We start from the raw sequence: 22,236 nt of genomic DNA, 5'->3' as shown, positions 1-22,236 counted from the left end.
TGGGTTTTACTCTCCATCGCCTTCTTCACTTCCTTCATCTCCTTCTCAAACCCTCCCTCTCCACAGATGAACCCATCACGGCCACACATCCGTCCAGACCTGTGGATCTAAACGATAGTTTTTAATATTCTCCTTGACTCCGAAGAGCAGAATGTAGTAGCTCACACCCGTCCTCCCAGCGGTCATATATTTTATGGCCTTCAGTTCATACTCGCTCTGACCTTCTCGAGCTGCCTCTGCCAAAGGCTTATCCACTCAGGCAGAAACTTTCTGAGGCTCAGCCTTCTTCTTAGCAGTGGGAGAAGTTGCAAGTCGATTGCTCTCACTTTGAGGGACGAATTAGCAATGTTTTTTTTTTTTCTTTTAGATTCTATTTACTTATCTGAGAGTGAGCCTGCACGAGCCAGGGAAGGAGCAGAGAAAGAGGGAGAGGGAGGGGAAAGACTCCCACACAGGGCTCAACCTCACGACCCCAAGATCACGACCTGGGCGGAAACCAAGACACTGATGCTCAACCAACTGAGCCACCCAGGCGCCCCAGCAACGCTGTAAATTAGTAAAGTCATAACCAGTTGTGTTCTGGGGTTTTCTCTCCAGCTTTGCATTTCTGCTCTTCCTGGTTGTATGGCTTCAATAGTGGTAACTTCAGAAGACGGCACCACTTCCACCAGGTCCTTCAGTCACTGATCATTCACAAACTGTCTCTAGGACACCGGCCTATTTGCCAAGAGTCATTCTAGAGTTGAGGGACTGGCTATGGACCAGACACATTGTATCAGTAACAAGAGTGGTCGATAGCGGGGCACCTGGGTGGCTCAGTGGGTTAAGCCTCTGCCTTTGACTCAGGTCATGGTCCTGGGATCCTGGGATCAAGCCCTGCATCGGGCTCTCTGCTTGGTGGGGAGCCTGCTTCCTCCTCTCTCTCTGCCTGCCTCTCTGCCTCCTTGTGATTTCTGTCTGTCAAATAAATAAATAAATCTTAAAAAAAAAAAAAGAGTTAAGGAAATATGTTCACAACATATTGCTAAGAGGAAAAATAGCAGGTTACCCATAGCACGTGCAGCATAATATTTTTATTTAAAGAAGAAGAGAGGGAGCCGTTGAGCGGCCAACTAATGATTTTGGCTCAGGTCGTGATCTCAGGGTCATGACATTGAGCCCCCTCTCGGGCCCGGCTTGAGACTCTCCCTCTGCCCCACACCCCTGCTCGTGCTCTCTCTCATTCTTTAAAATAAATAAATAAATCTTTGAAGAAGAGAGACTAGAGACAGAAAAGGAAAAAAGTTTACTTACACCTAATTACTGAGATTTTAGATTATTTTTGTTTTCCTGTTTAATTCTGTATTTGGGTTTTTTGTTGTGCTGGGTTTCTTTGTTTGCTTGCTTTTTACTGTTTCAGTTTTGCATGTTTTACAAAAATAATTTCAGACGTGCAGAAAAATTGCAAGAATAACACAAAGATTGTCCTAAACCCATCACCTCCACTTCCTCACAGTTAACACTAGCCAGGCCTGCTTTTACTGCTCACCCGTTCATGTGTAACTTTCTCCGGATCACTGACAGTGAATTTCGGAGCTGGTGTCACCTGACCCTGCAGGCTTGAGCGCGCTTACTGATTAACCCTCAGGACTTAGCTTATCTGGCCTGTTGACCCAAGCATAACTTACACTGCAAAAAAAGAAAAAAAGTTCTGGTCCAGGTTCCAATTCAGGATTTCTCATTGAATTCAGTTGTCAAGCCTCTTAAATCCTCTTTATTCTAGAAATGTTCCTCAGTCTTTGTCTTTCATAACTTGGACGTTTGTGCGAAAAGCGCGAGCCGGTTACTTTGTGAAATGTCCATCTGTTTGGGTTTGTCCGCTGTTTCCCCTTGGTTCTGTGATGGCGAGGCTGGTGTGGCAGGAATGCCACCGAAAGATGTCGTGTCCTCCTTGCTACATTGTACTGAGAGGCACACGATGTCCGTCTATCCCACTACTGGTGATGACTTTGCTCATTTGGCCAAAGTGGCATCGGCCCCTGTAGGGTTTTCCAAGCAGGCAAACGTCTCAACCTTTCACCTACCAGTCGTAGCAGCCACTGAGAATGTTTGACTGAACTGGGACTCTGTTTTTGCCAAACGGTGCCTTTCCAACTCCACAGTTCTCTCTAAATATAACAAATGATGTCCTGCCCTAAGGAAGGGGCTTTCCTCCCCCCTGCTGCCCCCCCCCCATTTATTCACTGGTCTGTTTGTGTCAGTCACGGATTCTTGCTTTATTCAGTGGAATGTCCTCTGTTACCACCATCATTTATTTTCAGGTTCAGTTTCAGATTTGACCCATGAAATATTTCATTTTGTTCTTAATTTGTCATTTTTCCAAGGTTTTTTGCAATGAGTATCTAATATCACTTTTGTGTTTATAGATGGAAAAACCACTTTTCAAAACTGGAAATTTCTGGGTCTTGTGGAAATTTCTGTTCAGAAGGAAAGGCCGTCGGTGGACTAATAGGGCCTACAGATGGTCATTGCCACGAGCTCTAGGTCACTTCAGACACTGAGATTCTGGGATTCCTGAAGCATGTTTGTTTGGCTTAATTTTTTTTTACACTGGGGCACTTCAGCTCAGATCATGATCTCAGGGTCCTTGGTTCGAGTCCCGAATCTGGCTTCCTGCTCAGCAGGGGTCTGCTTCTCCCTCTCCCTCTGCCCCTCCCCCTGCTCAGATTCTTTCTTTTTCTCTCAAATAAAATCTTTTTTCTAAATTCTTACACTAAAATATTTATAAATTCTGTATTTTGCAGATTTAATAGCCCAGATGTGACAATAGACCCTGAGTTCAGGCTATGGTTAAGCTCAAAATTGGACAGTTCTTTTCCAGTTCCAATTCTTCAGAAGAGTTTGAAGGTAAGGACTGAGTAGAACAGATTTTGGTGTTCACTGAGGAGCACTGTTTGAGTGTAAATTATCTTACATTCATAAATCCACATTACGAAGGGAGTGCGGACTCAAGCATGCTGACCTTCTACTCCTCTACTCCGTGCTCGCCCTGCACAGCGGACCAGGAAGGACACTAAGACAGTAGACGAGATCCCTGCTTTCAAGTGATTCACAACTTGACGGACGTTCTCTTGAACCAGGGTGCTTCCTGGTCCCAAAAGTTATAAACCAGACGTATGATCTGTGTCCTTTTCTCACCCTTCTTTCAAGCTTTTTCCTGTCTCTTCTCCCTCAACCATCCCACAGCGTAATTTCTGGAAAGGCTCTGGCAGGAGGCAGGTTGAAAGCAGGTGTTGGTGACAAAGGACTGAAGGGTGACAGGGAGGGCCAGAGCTAGAGCTCCCAGGAAGGAACATTTCACCTCAAGCAGATACACTGCTCAAATGAGCAAAACACAGCTTCACTTCAGATAGTAGCAACTTTCTTCCCCAAGATGACATTTTCTCTGTGTCTCTCTCTCCCCTCTTCTCATGGCCCCGGCCCCCCTCCTGCATCCCCCTTCATCTGTCGTCCCTCATGGGGCTGCGCAGATTTTAACTTTGGGAGACACAAGCAGGAGTCTCCAAAGAATCAGCTGTGACCTCAGGGAAGGAGACTCAGTGACCATGTTCTCGTGTCCGCAGTCAGGGCTCCCGAGGAAAGCTTGTCGAGCAGTCGGCATTGCCGGGTCTGGACAGGCAGACATGCCTGGGAAGGGAGAGAACATCTACTCTACCGGGCGCTTGGCGTAGCCACGTGTCTGCATCCTCCGAGCCTTCTGCTTCCACGGACTGCGGAAGCCCAGGAACCTCCTCCTCTCTCCCCAGAGAGCATCTGTTGGCATTCCAGAGCAAACATCTCTCCTTCTCTGGGAGGAGGGGCTGCTCTGTAAGCTATTCTCTAGAAGCACCAAGTTTCAGCCCCGCTATACACACACCCGGGGTGCATGTGGCTCCCCTGCCTTCCCATGGGGATCAGAGCAGGGGAGCACTGTGAGCTCCAGTCCTTGATCCAGAAACGTCCCGTTCGTGGACACGCACACGCATGCGTCCTGTATACACACCCACACGGTTTTTATGTATGGATATGTGTGTGTGTACGTGTGTGCGTGCATATGTGTAAAATGTGCAAGGAAGGGAACATTTCACTCTGAAAAGCCGCCTCCAGCTGAGTCTCTTCCCCACCTCACCTCTGCCCCTCCTCACTGTAGGTCTCCTGGTTAGCAAGTCAGGCAAAGGGAGTGTTAACGCAAGTAGAACAAGTGGGTTAGGACCCCAAGTTCATTGTTTTCCTTGTCAATATCGGTGCTGAGGCGCTTGTTCTGCGGGCTCCATGGGTTCCCAGTCTCCTGTGCCGGGCACCAGCTCCTGCCACCCCTGCAACTCCCCACCTCCACCTCCCCGTGTGCTGCCCCATGGAGGCTGCACAGTCCCGGGGTCACAGGGCCCCACCAAGAGTTTTGACGACAATAGCTCGTCACTGTCAAACTCTCCAGAAGGCTAGACTTGGAGCAAACAGGAGTGTTCTTAATGACAGTGTTAAATGTTTCATTTTAAGATCTGAGTTGGAACAATAGGACATCTGGTACAATCCCTTAACAGAAACTTTCAGATGAGAACAGAGTAACACAAGAGTTTTGCCCGGCCCCCGACTCTTGCCGGCGCTTGCACTCTTAGCCCACCCCCTGAGCCGTGCCCTCCGTCCATGCCCTGCTCACCTGCTGTCTTTGCTCATCTCTCCTTTAAAGATCGCAGTGGAAAATCCCCAGGGACTGAAAAGTAACTTACTTCAGACCTTTGGATATGGTGGGAATGGACAGATAACAGAACAGATATTTGAAAAACCTGACTGTGGACCGTCATGGAAAAAACTTCTGTTCAGCTTATGTTTTTTCAATGCTGTGGTCAGTGAAAGAAAGAATTATGGAACATTGGGCTGGAATATTGCTTATAAATTTAGTTCTTCGGACTTGCGGGTAAGTATGATATCTTCCAAATAAATGATAATAAATACATCACAATAGGATGCAAACCGCCTGGTGTCTGTCCACATAGATACTGAGTATTTTTATGATGCTAAGAAAATGAACTCTGTGACCAGTAACACAGGCTGATGCAGAGAAGCCTGGACAGGGAAGCCAGCTTTTCTGGAAACAGACCAGAGTCCCCCACCCACGGATATACAAGCATTTAATCTGGTGGGCGAGCTAATGAGCTCTTGGGCTCTCATTAGGCCTCTTTGTTCTCTTGGCCAAAAAAAGAGAAAAAGCAGAATGGGGGAAGGGAGGGCAGCTACTGGTGCCTACTTCAAAGGACTTCCCTAAGAGGCAGATTGGTTAGCACAGGCGAGGGTTTCAGGACAACATGTGACACATGGAAACCCTGCAAATGTGTCTGCTGTTTCTACCTTAGTCATTGAAAGTAGGAGCAGGCACTAACACACTGTGAGGAACACGCGTACTTACTGTATTTCTTCACTGTTCTCTATCTAGAACCTTCCATCTTCTTGACATTGCCAGGTGTCTTTTTACAGCCAACATAAACAGGTGGTGACACCCACCTAATTTTCCCCAGGTTAGAGCAGACACCAGAAAACTTCCTGAGCAAAATCTTGATGCTGCCTGCGAGTGTCTGCCACCGAGACCCAGCCTAGACAGGCACCTTCCCACCTCTCCCAGGGCCCCTTGAGACGTCACAGCTCTCTGCACGCTCAGCTGCCTCTCCGGGGACGTGTGAGCACACGCTTGTGCACCCAGCCAGAGCGTGACCTGGAACAGCCGCACTCGGGGTGTCCACCAAGGAACGAGAACCCAAGCACACTTTGTCCAAACCACACTCCGAGCTGAATCAGAAGCTAACAAAATACCCGCAGCGCACATTATGCAGTGGCTAATATGCCAATTATACGGGGATCTTTTATAAATTAGTAAGAGAAAGATAAATACCCCAATGGGCAAAGAACATGGTTAGGCAATTTGCAATGTAAATACAAAAAGGCAGTAAGATTATGTAAATTTATTCCATTTCATTAGTAACTGCAATGTTAATTTTATGTGTCTGCTTGACTGGGCCACAAGGTCCCCAGATGTTTGGTCAAGCATTATTTTGAGGATGTCTGTGAGAGTTTTTCTGGATGAGATTCATAAATCAGTAAACTCTGTCTAATATGGTGGGCCTCATCCAATCAATCAGTGGAAGGACTGACCAGAACGAAAAGGAAACCCTCCTGTCTGAATGCTTCGAACCGAAACATTGGCTTTTTCCGGCGTTTGGACTTGAACTGAAACATTGGCACTTTCTAGGTCTTGAGCCTGCTGGCCTTCAGGCGGAAAGGACACCGTGGGCTCTCCTGGGTCTCCTGCTACCAGACGCAGGTCTTGACATTGGTCAGCCTCTGTAATTACACGAGCCAAGTCTGAAGAGTAAAAAAATCTCTGTGTGTGTATATCATGCTGGTCTCCAGAGAAGCCGGACAAATATAGTAATCAAGGAAACATTCCTTAAAATCTCATTAAAATGAGATAGCATCTTTCCCTATTCCAGTGGCTAAAACAAACCAACAAAAACGCAGAGAAGCAGATGCTGTCTTATACTGCTGCTGGGAATTATCACTAACTTTCTAGAAGGCACCTGGGTAACATATGTCAAAACCCTGTAAGAATTCCTATTATCATTGATGGAGAGACAGTCACATTTATAGGATCAATTAATAAAATTAGTTATAACAGAGACTGAAAGTATGATTGCATCTCTGTGTATATATAGAACTCATTTCCCTTGCAGATGGTTTTTTAAGAAATACATCCTAAATCATCTGTGAGGCGAGTGAATGGTAGGACTGGGATGGCCGGTGTTAGTGGGCACTTTGTCATGCAAAGAGCTTGGGCCAGTACCATTGGCAGCACTCGGTGTGGACTGGAATTCTCAGGATACAGCCTTCCCCTGGCATCATACAGCGGGGCACGGATACAGCCTTCCCCTGGCATTGTGCAAAGGGGCACAGATGCTGCCCTTCCTCTGGCATCATGCAGAGGGGCTTGACCAGAAGCAGCTGGTGACATCATGGCATTGTTGTCCAGAGAGGCACCCCTTCCTTCCCTTCCTGCCTTCCCCGTCTTTGTGTGGCAGATGTGAGAGCAGCCTTGCCAGTGGGAGAGCTTGGGTGGATGCCAAGATGTCTGACCATCTAGAGGTTCCAGTTCGGAACTTTGTGGGGAGCGAGATCTATGCACAACCCCCCTCAGGAAGGAAGTGGGGACTTCTGGTTCCCTGGGAGGTTGAGTTTAGACATGGCTTCTCCCACTCGGGGGAGTCCCCTCTGGCCAGCTGGTGGTCAGGCAACTTGGGGTTTGCTCGGGGGACTGGTGGTCCGACCCGTGCTGTGCCAGCACCCGGGGCTTGCTTAGCATCAGCGGACCCTCCACCGCACGCAGGGCTCCGGCCAGTGGAAGCACCCCCAAACCGGGACCTGAGCCCCGCTGGCAAAACCAAGGAAAACAACGTCTCTACGGAGATGGGCCAGAGAGAGAAAGAACATAAGCAGTGGAACAGAAAACGGTCAGAGCCATAAGGACATAGACATTTCACGCGCCTACACACACATACAGAACATATTTCACACACGTGATTTTTTTAAGTGAGCACATATCACAAGTTGTTTTTTTTTTTAACTTATTGACACAAGGACCAGCAGGATGGTAAAACCAAGTTTTAAAAAATACAGGCAAGCAGAAATATTTGTAAATACTGAGAGAAGTTGTAACGAAATACAATTGCTGAGTTAAATCCCAAACTCGTAAGTGCGCTGCAAGCAATAAAAATGTGCCTTTGGTTTGTAAGTTGCTTCATGAGTCAGACAGCATCTGTGTTTCTCTGGAACAAAATTCGTCTTCATTTCAGAAAGAATCACATGCAGGGCTCTCAGTCCGCTGTAAGTTAGCAGCTACTCTGACCGAACTTTACAGGCTCTGATCAAAACGAAAGCAGGTGCTCCTGGAAAATTCCATAATCCTTGAAAGAGTGTGTTAGACACTGCTCCAGTGGGACACGGAAAAAATACATGCTTGTGCTTTTTCCAGATTTTGCAGTTTTTATTATTTTAAAAAATATTTTATTCATTTGTTTGAGAGAGAGAGCAAGCAAGAGAGAGAAAAGAGAAGGAGCAATGGGAGAGGGAGAAGCAGGCTCCCCACTGAGCAAGGAGCCCAACGCGGTGCTCAATCCTGGGACTCTGGGATCATGACCTGAGCGAAGGCAGACACTTAATTGACTGAGCCACCCAGCTGCCCCTAAATACAGATTATTTAAAAGGAGTACTCTACTTTAAGAAAAATTCCTCTAATCGTCTTAAGCTAAAAATACTAACCTGTCTCAGCAGAACCTAGAGGTGGGGGAGGAGGGGCTAGTGGTGCAGGGAGGAGTCCCTGTGAGGACAGGAAGGAGCACGGGGCAGTGGCTGGGAGGGCAGATGAAGAAATGGGAACGTAGATGTTTCCACGGGGGGTGGGGAGATCATTGATGTCTTCTTTACATTTGAAAAAAAGAAATGTTATTTTAATAGGGATTCAAGGAAAGGAAATGTTGCTTGTAATGGAAACACTCTGACGTCTGAATTAGCAAAGCAGAAAAAGGGAAATAGCAGTCTGGTCGAACTACCACAAATAAGGAGGGAGAGAAACAAGTACAATGAACAGTAGCACAGTCCTAGAGAAGGGACGGGATGAGGCGTCAGTCGCAACGTGAACGGACTGCACTCCCTCATTAAGAGACACGTGCAACTTGTATGAAAACCACTTAAATTGATGAAGACAGCCTAAAACAACCAAGAAACTAAAAACAGCAGCAACCAAGCAAGAATGGCAATGTTCCTATCAGACAAGATGGAATTTAATCTGAAAAAGCACCAAACAGAGAGAGAGACAATTTGTGAAGATACAGCAGTCATGAGAAGAGTTAACTTCTATAGCCAGTGTCCTCGGGCAGGGTTTTAAGTGGTTTAGGGACTGATTAACCTAAGCATCACAGCAACCCTACAAAGGGGGGGGGCGGGTATTATCCGCATTTTACCGTTGAAGTACAGAGTGGCTGAGGAAGTTGCTGGAACAGGCCAGATTCTAACTCTGGTGGTCTCACATATACGCTTAACACGGGGTGGTCTCGATATTTGTCAGACAGTAGCCTGGGGTAGCATGAGTACTCCCACGTGTGTGTGTATAGACACACACATACACACACGTGTACATTACATATGTATGTATTTCAGTGTAATTGTTGTTGGAGTTTCAAAAACCTCTTTCAGAATTCGCTCTAAAAAGCAAAAGGGAGACCAATGGGAGAATCATATCAACAGACTTGATTAACAGGGATGGAAAACCTAACAACCCTCTAGCAGACGGTACGTGTTTCTTTCATACATCTAAGGAACTCTCGGAAAACTCAACCAGGAACGTGGCCACAAAGAAAAATCTATAATTATGGGCCATGTTCTCTGATGACAGTCTAATAAATAGTAAAACTTGGCCCCAAAAATCTAAAGTTGGAAATTAAGAAACATGCCTCTAGATAATTCTTTTCTCAAAGAGGATATTAAAAGGAAAATCACAAAATATCTCAGACACAAAGGAAATGGGATTCCTTCATACCGAAAAGATACAACAGTACAAAAATATGCTCAGAAAAAAATAAACTATGGTCTTAAATATCTTCATTATTAAGAAAGGCAGGAAATTAATATTCAACTTAAGAAATTAGAATAATAAAAGTAACTAAAATAAAGAAAATAATGTTTAATCGTAATAAATTAATATACAAAAACAATAGAAATTAGAAATAAATCCAGAAATTGTTTTTCAATAAGACAGATAAAGTTTGAAAAGCTATATGAACCCAGTGATTTCTGGGAAAAAAAAGGAATTATCAAACATTGCAAATAACACCAGAATGAAATGGTTTCATGGCTTAGTTTCCTCTGGACTTTAAGAAACTGAGATATTAATATTATTTAAGCTGTTCCAAATCTTAGAAAAAGATGGCAATCTCCCCAATTCATTTTATGAAACCATAAATGTAATACCTGATAAAAATAATATGCATAAGAAAATAGGCTAGGGGCACCTGGGTGGCTCAGTGGGTTAAAGCCTCTGCCTTCAGCTCAGGTCATGATCTCAGGTCCTGGGATTGAGTCCCACATTGGGCTCTCTGCTCAGCAGGGAGCCTGCTTCCTCCTCTCTCTGCCTTCCTCTCTGCCTACTTCTGATCTGTCTCTGTCAAAGAAATAAATAAAAAATCTTAAAAAAAAAAGCCTGATTTAAAAAAAATAAAAAGAAAATAGGCTAATTTTATTTAGACTCTATGTAAAAATTCTATATAAATTATTAATAGGATTTAGCAATGAATCAAAAGATTAATACTCTACGAGCAAGTAGGGTTTATTCCAACAATGGCTCAAGATCTGGAAATCCGTAACTCACTTTACATGATCACATCAGTAGATGCAGAAAAGGCTTTTATTCCAAAATATAGGATTAAAAGGGACCACTTACATATGGAAAAGACCACCAAAAAACTGCAGCAAATATCATTTTAAATAGCCAACACTGAACTTATTTTTATTAAAATCCAGAATAAAAAAAAAAAAAAACAATCAGACAGGGATGCCCATTCTTACCATTGACCTTCAGCATTGCCTTAAAAGTTCTAGTCAATGCAGGACAAAGAGGACATAATTCATACCAACGATGTACAATCGTGCTCATTCATACTAATGATGAGGGAATAAGAAGAAAACTGTGTAACAGAGATCCACAGTCCAGGTGCATGGCGGGTGTATGCTAACCTCGAATTTTTGGAAGAAAGGAAAACAAATGAGAGGGAGGGGAGAGAGTGCTGGTAGCAGAGGCAGAGAGAGGGCAGAGGGGAGGGATGGGGGGGGAATGTGATTCCCTTATGCCACATGGAGTCTGTGCACAGGGGACCACGGCGGGGTGGGGGGGGCTCTGATAGCAAGAGCAGGGGTAGGAGGACACTCACATTCCCTTGTTTACCCTGATGTGCCTCTGAATTAAGCACCACCAGCTGGTCTTGTCTATTCAAAATAATTTTAATTCAAGAATTCACTGTTTGTCCAACAACAAAAAGGAATTAATGGATGAAAATGTATATCCTAGTATTTTTATTCCTCTTGCTATTTCCATATACAATTGACCCTTGAAATGCGGGGATCAGGGACACGACCCCCTGTGTGGTTAAAAACCCATGTGTAACTTTCGACTCCCCCCCCAAACGTAACCAATACCCTACTGTCGACCAGAAGTCTTCACCGGTAACATAGACAACAGCCGATTAACACGTATTTTGTTGTTGTACATATAACATGCTGTGTTCTTATAATAAAATCAGCCTGAGAAGAGAAAATGTTACTGAGAAAATCATAGGAACAGAAAATACACTCACGGGACTGAAGACACCCACCTATGGGGGGACCCACAATTCAAGCGCGTTGCTGTTCATGGGTCAGCTGTGTTTTCAAAGAGCAAACATGTGGCTGAGAATTGATGATTTTGTGTTAAAACACCCCCGTGAGCTGCAAACGCAATCCGAAATAATAAAAACTGGCGGGTTTTCTGAAGGTCTCCATCAAGATTTTGGAAAACGCCCTGAGGACACGATCCCGTATCTCGTGGCCGACGCTGCGGTACCTGATTGGGGAAGTGGTTTACGGCGGCCAGGTGACCGACACGTGGGACAGGCGATGTCTGAACACGCTTCTCTACAGATTCTGTAATCCGAACGTGCTGAGAGCCGACTTCAGCTTCTCCAGCGATGAGGTGAGAGAACGTATTCCCTTACCGTGCTCGCTCACCGAAGTATGGTTGCATTCTTTAAAATCTGCCTCTGAAGAAATTTTCGTGTTCACTTTCAGTGCCTTTTATTAACGTCCAGTATTTTTTTTAAAGATTTATTCATTTGAGAGAGAGAGAGCACAAGCAGGGGGAGCAGCAGGCAGAGGGAGAGGCAGGCTCCCCACTGAGCAGGGAGCCCGATGTGGGACTGGATCCCAAGACCCTGGGATCATGACCTGAGCCAAAGGCAGCCACTTAACCCACTGAGCCACCCAGGCGCCCCTGTTAACGTCCAGTCTCAGAGAAATAATTTAGCACTCCTCTAGCAGTTAACATTTCATCTAGCCATCTGTACTCTCGAGGCCAGAGAAGACCTGGACATGACCTCTGTTCCCTCAATTATCCTTAATTATACTAGTTGTCCCCCTTCCCGTCTTCCATCACCTCCCCTATGCAAACCCCTATGCCTCTGTAGACATGTCCCTTTGGAGAAACTCAGACGGAAGGCACACAGTGGCCTCCAGTCCCCAGACATTCTGCAGTCCTCTTGGGTGAAGGTCACCAGCTCTGGGCCTGGGAAACAATGTCACTTTCTGGGAGCACCCAGAGCCCCGGGCTCTTGGCTCTGCCCTTGGTGCCATCCTTCCACTTCCATAGAAAGGGGTCCATTTTTTTAGTTGACCGGGTTCTTTGGCAGCTTCCTTTCTACAAGTGAACTGCGGTCTGACGTCCTCTTTGCTCCCTTTCAGACCACGCTGACACAGTTCATTTTTGAACTCTGTGAGTTTCTTCTCCAGGAAAGGTGCAGCAGCATGTGTCCCAGGCAGCTCAGCTGTGTCTTGGTGGCACAGGGTCCCCAAGGAGTTACGCCCAAGGCATCAGCTGGGGTTGTGCTCGTAAGAGCTTCTCTGGGGCAGGGGGTGGGGGGGAAGGCCCTTCTAAGCCACTCTTGGGACTGATGGCCAGTGGCCTCAGTACCTCCACATCGGGCCCCCCAGGGGGAACAGCGGGGGGGGGGGTGGCTCCTGGACCACCATTAATGGGGGTGTCAGGATCAGGATAGCTCCGCTGGCCTCACCCAGAAACCGAGCCGCCCGAGAAAAACAAGGCTGCAGCACCATGTACGAGCAGGTCCTCAGTCACTAGCCGTCCCCTCTGCTCCGTGTTGGGTCGCATAGAAGCCGGCTGCGTGGCCTGGAGAGGAGAAGGTGGCTTGTGTTTCCAAGGGACGGAGGCAAAGCAAGCCAAGAGTCACGTTCATCCCCATCACTAAATGGGCGCATGTCCTCCCAGTTAGGCTGACTCTGAGAGCAGCACCATCACAGCGAATCTTGGGGAGACGCCACAGAGGACAGGAAGGACGAGCTCTCCTGCGCCCATTAAGGAGCTTGTCATTTTTTAAACATTGTATTATTTATTTTAGAACTAGAATTTTGCCCTTTCTGGCCATCTGGCCCATTTTGTCCGTACCCCACCTCCCGAGTGGTCAGAATGATGCTTCAGCCGGGTGTCGCGTTCCTTCTACAGGTCTTGGCACAGTAAAGTGGTGTGTGGAGGTGTGATGGCATCTGCTGTGGGTACGGCCCACGGAGGCAGCAGGCAGCGAGAGGCAGCCTGGCCTTTAAAGTTTCTTTTCCCGACAAGAAAGTTACTGAGCAGATCAACACAACTACACTCTACAAATACAGCTGTCCCCGACTTCGCTTTTGACAGAAGTGTCTAGAGTATGACACCCAGAACTAACTAGAGCCTTCTGTATACAGTGTATGGGAAATAGTGTCTTCACGCATTACGGAGAATAGGTATCGCTCTGGGCACAAACTAACAAAGGACTTAAATTTCCAGGTGCATCAGCCAATGCCCGGATCTGCGGGCATCAGGGACTGCATAGACATCATCCAGTCCTTACCCGATGATGACCCTCCAGAGCTCTTAGGGCTGCACCCTGAGGCCAGCCGAGGCTGCAGGGAGATCCAGGGCCAGAAGTTCATCGACAATCTCATCGCCATGGAACCAAGAGCTACAGCCATTGCCAGCCTCATGATCAGGTAAGCACTCAAGGGGAGAAATGCGTGGTTGGAAATCATTAAATAGTCACAGGGAAGAATTAAATATTCAGTGAATATTTTATAACTTGAAGAGCTACAATGCCACACTTATGGTTAAGTCTAAAATACAGCGTAGGTTGGTGCAGCCACTTTGGAGAACAGTGTGGAGATTCCTCAAGAAATTAAAAATAGAGCTTCCCTATGACCCTGCAATTGCACTACTGGGTATTTACCCCAAAGATACAGATGTAGTGAAAAGAAGGGCCATCTGTACCCCAATGTTTATAGCAGCAATGGCCACGGTCGCCAAACTGTGGAAAGAACCAAGATGCCCTTCAACAGATGAATGGATAAGGAAGATGTGGTCCATATACACTATGGAGTATGATGCCTCCATCAGAAAGGATGAATACCCAACTTTTGTAGCAACATGGACGGGACTGGAAGAGATTATGCTGAGTGAAATAAGTCAAGCAGAGAGAGTCAATTATCATATGGTTTCACTTACTTGTGGAGCATAACAAATAGCATGGAGGACATGGGGAGATGGAGGGGAGAAGGGAGTGGAGGGAAACTGGAAGGGGAGGTGAACCATGAGAGACTATGGACTCTGAAAAACAATCTGAGGGGTCTGAAGGGGCGGGGGGTGGGAGGTTGGGGGAACCAGGTGGTGGGTATTGGAGAGGGCACGGATTGCATGGAGCACTGGGTGTGGTGCAAAAACAATGAATACTGTTATGCTGAAAATAAAAAAACAATAATAATAATAAAATAAAATACAGCGTAGGGGCGCCTGGTGGCTCAGTGGGTTAAAGCCTCTGCTTTCGGCTTGGTCATGATCTCAGGGTCCTGGGATCAAGCCCACATCGGGCTCTCTGCTCAGCAGGGAGCCTGCTTCCCCCTCTCTCTCTGCCTTCCTCTCTGCCTATTTGTGATCTCTGTCAAATAAATAAAATCTTAAAATAAAATAAAGCGTAAAATGTAAAATACAGTCTAAAAATATAGAGACAAAATTCCCCAAATGACACAGAGGCACAGAGACACACAGGAGCATACGCGCGCGCGCACGTGCGCACACACTCACACACACACACACACACAAATACAATTACCAAGCATGGAGGGTGTCCTCAGTAAACCTTTGTGGAATGAGTGGTTGTACTCTACCTAGTGAGTGGCATTTTTAAACTGAATTTGTTTCGGTGTGAAATGCCATGTTTACTTCTCTAGGATGGAAAAAGATACCCGTCATAATAAGTAAGAGGACAGCAGGGTCAAGAGGGGTTGGCTGTGCCCTTAGAGGCCTGTGGGGCTGATCCCTCTCCTAGTTACCCTGCCTCAGTACCCTTCCTCTGCTTATCCGTGCATAGAGACAACACCTGTCTACCCATCCAGGCCATCGTGAGGCTCATGTGGTCTCACAGAAGTCACCCAGACTCTCCAGGCTCGTCAGCCTGTAACTAAGATAAGGTCATATGTGTCAAGGTCACGACTACCTGGTGTGAGATCCCCAGCCAAGAGTGTTCCCGCTCTGTTCCCTCAGACCTGCTCAGAACACAGTGGCACATGCAGGCTCCACCTCTCTTCCTTCCTCTCTGGCTCTGGGTTCAAATCCCAGTTCCGCCACTTGGGGAAGCCAATTCAGTCTTTTGTCTCGGATTCATCAAGTTTAAATTAGAAATCACAATAGTACCTGGCAGGGCTATGCTCAGAATATGAGTTCCTTAAATAAGTTCGGCTTAAAGATCTCGTTTTCCAATTTGCAAGTCTAACAGATTTTAACAAGCATTTTTTTTAACATCTTAATTTTATTTTATTTTTTTTTCAGTGTCCCAAGATTCATTGTTTATGCACCACACCCAGGCCTTCATGCAATATGTGCCCTCCTTGTGAGCCTGGTGGTGGGTATTAACAAGCATTTTTAAGAGGTCTTTGAATAGTGTTTGGTTCCATCTACAAACTTAAATACTTTCAAATATGCTAACATTCATTATAAAGTTAATATACTTCAGCCAGCTGACTGCCAAATCTTCTCAAGTCTTTTAAACAGTTGTTGTTGTTGTTGTTTTTAAGATTTTATTTATTTATTTGACAGGCAGAGATCACAAGTAGGCAGAGAGGCAGGCAGAGAGAGAGGAGGAAGCAGGCTCTCCACAGAGCAGAGAGCCCCATGCTGGGCTCAATCCCAGGACCCCAGGATCATGACCTGAGCCTAAGGCAGAGGCTTTAACCCACTGAGCCACCCAGGCACCCCTCGAGTCTTTTAATAAGTCTTATAAATCTAATAATTAAATATGCTGGATCTAAAACTCTCTCATGTTTTTATTTATTTATTTGAGAGAGAGAGACAGACAGAGATAGCAAAAGAGAGACCATGAGCGGGGAGGAGAGGGAGAAGCAGGCTCCCACTGAGCAGCGAGCCTGATGTAGGACTCGATCCCAGGACCCTGAGATCATGACCTGAGCCAAATGCAAACGCTTATCTAACTGAGCCAGCCAGGCACCCCCAAAATCATAAATTCAAACAAATTTCTCAATTATCTATTTTAAGTTGGAGTCCCAAAGCTGACCTTTTGGGGTTTTAAGAGCCCCAAATCTCTTAAATATCACAAATATTGAAAACACCAACACGTACAGCTTCCTCAACACAAAACTATCGTTACTGTGATTCTGATTCCATTAGTCTTGTCTACACCAGCTTCTAAGTCTTCCCCACGTTGAGAGATGCCAAGCAGGAACCAGGGACGTCCCTGTGCGGGATGCATGCGTCATCCTTCTCAGGGCGCTTAAGGTTGGGAAAAACCCAAGCAAATAAACCAAAACAAATGGAAACCACAAAATGAATTGATTCTTGTTGGCAACACTCATGGGATGCCTTGAACCCTGATTAGAGTCACCAAGATAGCAGCATCTCCAAAGGCCTGTGAGGTGACAGCCCCATTGCCCACATCCTCAGGTTCCAACAATGTGTGCCCTCACGGACTCACGGACTCACAGATTGGGTATCACGCTTCATCTGCTCTGCAGGATCCCTGGGAACACTGATTCCACTGGGGGCCTCCATGGTCTCCCCTCGGTGCACAGGTGGCCTCACTCTAGATAACTAGTAGGCATGACCCATGCACAGGAGGCCCCAATCTAGATAACTACCCTGTGACCTCACCGCAGGCCCCTCCTTCTATAAAAGCTGAGGCTTGGGCCTGAGTTTTATGGAGAACAGCTGCATACGGTCAGGATCGTCCCTCCATGGGTCCCCCCCGACAGTAAGTCACCCGGAATAAAAGTCTTCCTAGTCTGGAAGGTACTTGACTGACCCTCCCCCACCTTCTAACAGGCTCTTAGTTTACACTGTATTTATTTCCACCGGAAATGCTGTACTGTTAGTGTCTTCCTGTCTGTGGGCCACAAAACTCCTATTAAAAAGCTATCTGAGAACACCTGGGTGGCTCAGTGGGTTAAAGCCTCTGCCTTCGGCTCAGGTCATGATCCCAGGGTCCTGGGATCGAGCCCCACATCAGGCTCTCTGCTCAGTGGGGAGCCTGCTTCTCTCTCTCTCTCTCTCTGCCTGCCTCTCTGCCTATTTGTGATCTCTGTCTGCCAAATAAATAAATAAATTATTTTAAAAAAATAATAAAGAAAGAAAGAAATAGCTATCTGATTGGGTTTCCACTACAGTTTTGGCTGACTGTTTGGTGATCCCTTCCAAGGTCATTCCACTGACACAAAATAGATGTAGCGGAGCTCTCACTTCACAATAGAAAATGCCCTATTTACAACAGGGAAGGAGAGCCGCACACAGAGAGGAGGAGGTCGCTAGAAACCTCCCGGTCTGCCCCCAGAATGTCTGCCTCACCCCCCGTACCTCCTGCACTCCTCCCCGGTTCTCGTGCCCTGTGAGTCCTCAAATCCGCCGGTCAGAGAAGAGACCACCGGAAGGGGCTGCTTCTCGTCCGCACATGCAGTCGGTTTATCCACGTCCCTCTGGTCATTTTGGGAGGCTAATTAGGCCGCCTTTACTCAGAACAGACTGGAAACTTCTGTGCGAGCAGGCTTCACATTCCCATTCGCTGTAACGAGCTCGGCGGGAGCACGTACCCTCCAGCGACGTCTGCTTGCTGACCACTTCTGACGCGTGCGTCCCACCACGTCCCCCTACTTGCAAGTCAGAAATGAAGGTTTTCCTACAGTTTCGTCCTGCACTGCACGCGGCTGTGGCTCACAGACGATGGCTTACCTGGGGGGGGGGGGGGGGGGCGGGGGTCTCCTGTCACGCTAACACGTGTGCCTGCTTGTCTTCCTTCTGCTGGTGGCCCTTAACGCATGCACGGTCGGGGAGGCAGAGTAGACGAGGAAATCTTAGAGCTTTAAAAGCATGTATGCTTGTAAACGTCTGCAGTGCCTCGGGCAGTTTTCCCCTCTGTAGCATGCAACAACCTATGCCGTCTGCGTCCCGTGGCTCCGTGGCCCTGCGGCTGTGCTGGCCTCGGACGGGCCCCACCCGAGGGCTCTCCCGGTTCGGACAGGTCTGTAGCTCATTCTCCTCCTAATTCTCTCTGCAGTCCTGAGCAGAGTAACGACGACCTGGTGATGGAAATTCTATCTGACGTGAGAAAGAGGCTGCCAATGTCTGTGGAGAAGGAGGAATGTTCTGGAACTCCCAGCACCTTGAAGTGCATCATCTCCAGCCCCATTTGGGAGTTTCTTTACAAAAATATCCAAGGTGAGCAGAGGATGGGGCAGGAGGACAGGCCCACAGGACACTGGGCAGCCCAGCTTGAGCGGGGTGGCACGGTGTGGGGCAGCAGCAACGGGACCTGTTAAGTTGTCAGCATCCACATTTTCACCCTGGAAGGAAAGTTCATCTGGGAACCTGGTGCCATGCAGCAGTCCCTGCGGGCCTCACTGTTGCTGAGTCTGGACCACAGTCGGCCCGCGAGGGCTGCTGCCACACATGGAACCCACGCCTTCTCATTTGGCCTGAACTCAAGAATGCATCTGACATTTTTTAGTGGTTAAAGGAAAAAAAAAAGACGATGAAAGAAGACTATTTTCAGCACATGAGTATTATATGAAATTCCAGTTTGAGTGCCCACAAATAAAACTGCATTGAACAGCTGTGCTCACTCATTTTCATGCATGGGCACCTGTGTTCACACGACCGAAGCTGGCCTGAATGGTGGAGACACGGGCAGGAGGGCCGCAGAGCCTGTCCCAGTCACTGGTTCCTTGCCAAAAAAAAAAAAAAAAAATGCGTCTCAATCCCTGGACACATGAAGTTCCTTTGATTTTCAAAGCCTTTATTTCTCCATGTAAAGCCTCTGAAAACAAACCTCATTTCCTTTCTGTTTGAATCCAGGTTATGATCCCCTTATCCACTGCGTCTTGATAACCTTTCTGAGCCAAGAAATTGAGCGGTTTGATAAGTTCTTACTGTTTGTGCATAAATCTTTGAAAGACCTTCAACTTGCCATAAAAGGGGAGATCATCCTCACCCAAGAGCTGGAGGAAATCTACAACTCTTTCCTTAGTATGCAAGTACCTACGCTGTGGCAGGTAAGCCCTGCTGGTCCCGGCTGGCTTGCCCGTGGCCATGAACCGTGGCTGTGTTGAAATATCCTGTCGCCACGAAAGACATTGACCTACTTGTGGTGTGAGTACATATGAATTTACTGGCAGTTCCGCTTAGACATTATTAAATTGTAAGCCTCAGAGAAATGATGTCATTGTAAAGATAGTAAAAGCTATATCCGTATGTGCACATATATGTGCTTATAAAAACACATGTGCCTCAGATTCAAGATACCCAAATGAAAGTTTTGGGAGAAAATGCACAAAGAATCCCTAACAGTGGCTGCCTGACGTGAGGGAAACTTGAGGGTCTTATCATTTCATGTATCATTGTATCTAACTGTACTGCTTTAACTTTTTAAAATCATATTCACGTCTTTATTCCAGTATAATTGGCATACAGTGTCAGATTAGCTTGTGCTGCAAAGGATAGTGATTCCACAATCTCAGACATTACTCAGTGCTCCTCGGGATAAGTGTCCTCTTCATCCCCATCACCTGTTTCCCCCATCCCCCCACCTCTGTCCCCTCTGGTGACCCACAGTGTGTTCTTCATAGTTAAAAGTCTATTGTTTTTGTTTTAAGATTTTATTTATTTGAGAGAGAATGCATGCATGCGCATGAGCAGGGGGAGCGGCAGAGGGAGAGAAGCAGGCTCCCCACTGATCGAGGAGCCCAATGCAGGGCTCGATCCCAGGACCCTGAGATCGTGACTTAAGCTACCCAGGTGCCCCAAGAGTCTGTTTTCTTATTTGTCTTTTTTTTCCTAAAAGCTGGGAAACTGTCAGGTCCTGGGTTTTTGTTTTTTGGGAACATTTTGATTTAATTACCAGCAATTAAATTGAATCAGTAATCTGTTGAAATTTTCTATTTCTTCCTGATTCAGTTTTGGGAGGTTTTATGTTCCTAGGAATTGATCCATTTCTTCTAGGTTGTCCAATCTGTTGGCATATGATTTTACATCATCTCTCATAATCCTTTGTTATTTTGTGGTGCTGGTTATTCTGTCATTGATTTATTGGACTATTTGAGTTCTCTCTTTCTCTTCCTCTTTGAGGAGTCTGGGCTAGTTTTATCAATATTATTGATCTTTTCAAAAATCAAGCTCTTGGTTTCACTGATCTGTTCTATTGTTTTTGTAATCTCTACTTCATTTATTTCTGCCCTAATCTCTATTTCCTTCCTTCCACTGGTTTTGAGTTTTATTTGTTCTTTTTTTCCTGCTCCTTTTAGGTCTATGTTTAGGTTGTTTGAGATTTTTCTTCTTGAGGTAGCTGTGTTGCTATCAACTTCCCTCTTGGAACAGCTTTTGCTGCCCCCTAAACATCTGGGACAGCTATATATTCATTTTCATTTGTCTCCGTGTATCTTTTTATTTTCTTTTTGATTTCTTGGTTGATCCATTCCATTTTTTAGTAGCACGTATTTAACCTTCCTCTATTTGTGTTCTTTCCTGATTTTTTTCTTGTAGTTAATTTCTAGTTTCATAGCACTGGGGTCAGAAAAGAAGCATGGTAGGACTTCAGTCTTTGAGTTTGCTGAGACTTGTTTTGGGGCCTAATATGATCTACTCTGGAGAATATTCCACATGCACTTGAAAACAATGTGTATTTTGATTCTGAATAGATCTGTGAGATCCTCTGGTCCATGTGTCATTCAAAGCGGCTGTTGCCTTATTGATTTTCTGTTTGGATGATCCGTCCACTGATGTAAGTGGGGTGTTAAAGTCCCCTTATATTGAACCCTCCTACACTGTTGGTGGGAATGCAAGCTAGTGCAACCACTCTGAAAAACAGCATGGAGGTTCCTCAAAATGTTGAAAATAGAGCTGCCCTATGACCCAGCAATTTCACTACTGGGTTTTACCCTAAAGATACAGACGTAGTGATCCAAAGGGACACGTGCACCCGAATGTTTATAGCAGCAATGTCTACAATAGCCAAACTATGGAAAGAACCTAGATGTCCATCAACAGACGAATGGATAAAGAAGATGTGGTATATATATACAATGGAATACTATGCAGCCATCAAAAGAAATGAAATCTTGTCATTTGTGATGACATGGATGGAACTAGAGGGTATTATGCTTAGTGAAATAAGTCAATCAGAGAAAGACAATTACCATATGATCTCCCCGATATGAGGAAGTGGAGATGCAACATGGGGTGTTTGTGGGGTAGGAAAAGATAAATGAAACAAGATGGGATCAGGAGGGAGACAAACCGTAAGAGACTCTTAATCTCACAAAACAAACTGAGGGTTGCCGGGGGGAGGGGGGTAGGGAGAGGGGGAGGGGGTTATGGGCATTGGGGAGGATATGTGCTATGGTGAGTGCTGTGAAGTGTGTAAACCTGGCGATTCACAGACCTGTACTCCTGGGGCTAATAATACATTATATGTTTATAAAAAATATTTAAAAATTATTTTTTAAAAGTCCCCTAATATTATCAATTTCTTCCTTTTATGTTTATCAGCTCCTTTACGCATTTGGGTGCTCTGATGTTGGGTATATAAATATTGCTGTATTGATGTTGGGTATATAAATATTGCTGTAATATAAATATTGCTCTTGTAGGACTGTCCCCTTTATGATTATATAGTATCCTTCTTTGTCTCTTGCTACAGTCTTTTTTTTTTAAATCATTTTATTCAGTATAAGAACTGTTCACCTGGCTTTCTTTTCACTTTCATTCTTTTTTTTTTTTATTTTTTTTTAAAGATTTTATTTATTTATTTGACAGACAGAGATCACAAGTAGACAGAAAGGCGGGCAGAGAGAGAGAGGGAAGCAGGCTTCCTGCCGAGCAGAGAGCCCGATGTG

At 45.9% G+C, this 22,236-nt stretch overlaps 1 protein-coding gene across 1 annotated transcript in view; it reads left to right on the top strand.

Annotated features, from left to right (window-relative positions):
- DNAH14 (dynein axonemal heavy chain 14) overlaps positions 1–22,236 on the top strand; it is a 326,637-nt gene that overhangs the window by 281,284 nt on the left and 23,117 nt on the right. The window contains exons 75-80 of the mRNA XM_047705359.1: positions 2,784–2,886; positions 4,706–4,933; positions 11,585–11,782; positions 13,643–13,845; positions 18,405–18,565; positions 19,202–19,398. Of these exons, the coding sequence (XP_047561315.1) occupies positions 2,784–2,886; positions 4,706–4,933; positions 11,585–11,782; positions 13,643–13,845; positions 18,405–18,565; positions 19,202–19,398 (1,090 nt within the window). The remainder of the gene's footprint in view (positions 1–2,783; positions 2,887–4,705; positions 4,934–11,584; positions 11,783–13,642; positions 13,846–18,404; positions 18,566–19,201; positions 19,399–22,236) is intronic.

Source organism: Lutra lutra, chromosome 15, assembly GCF_902655055.1.
Source record: "Lutra lutra chromosome 15, mLutLut1.2, whole genome shotgun sequence".
NCBI lineage: Eukaryota > Metazoa > Chordata > Mammalia > Carnivora > Mustelidae > Lutra > Lutra lutra.
The sequence above is the reverse complement of the archived record's forward strand: the minus strand, read 5'-3'. Positions and strand labels throughout refer to the sequence as shown.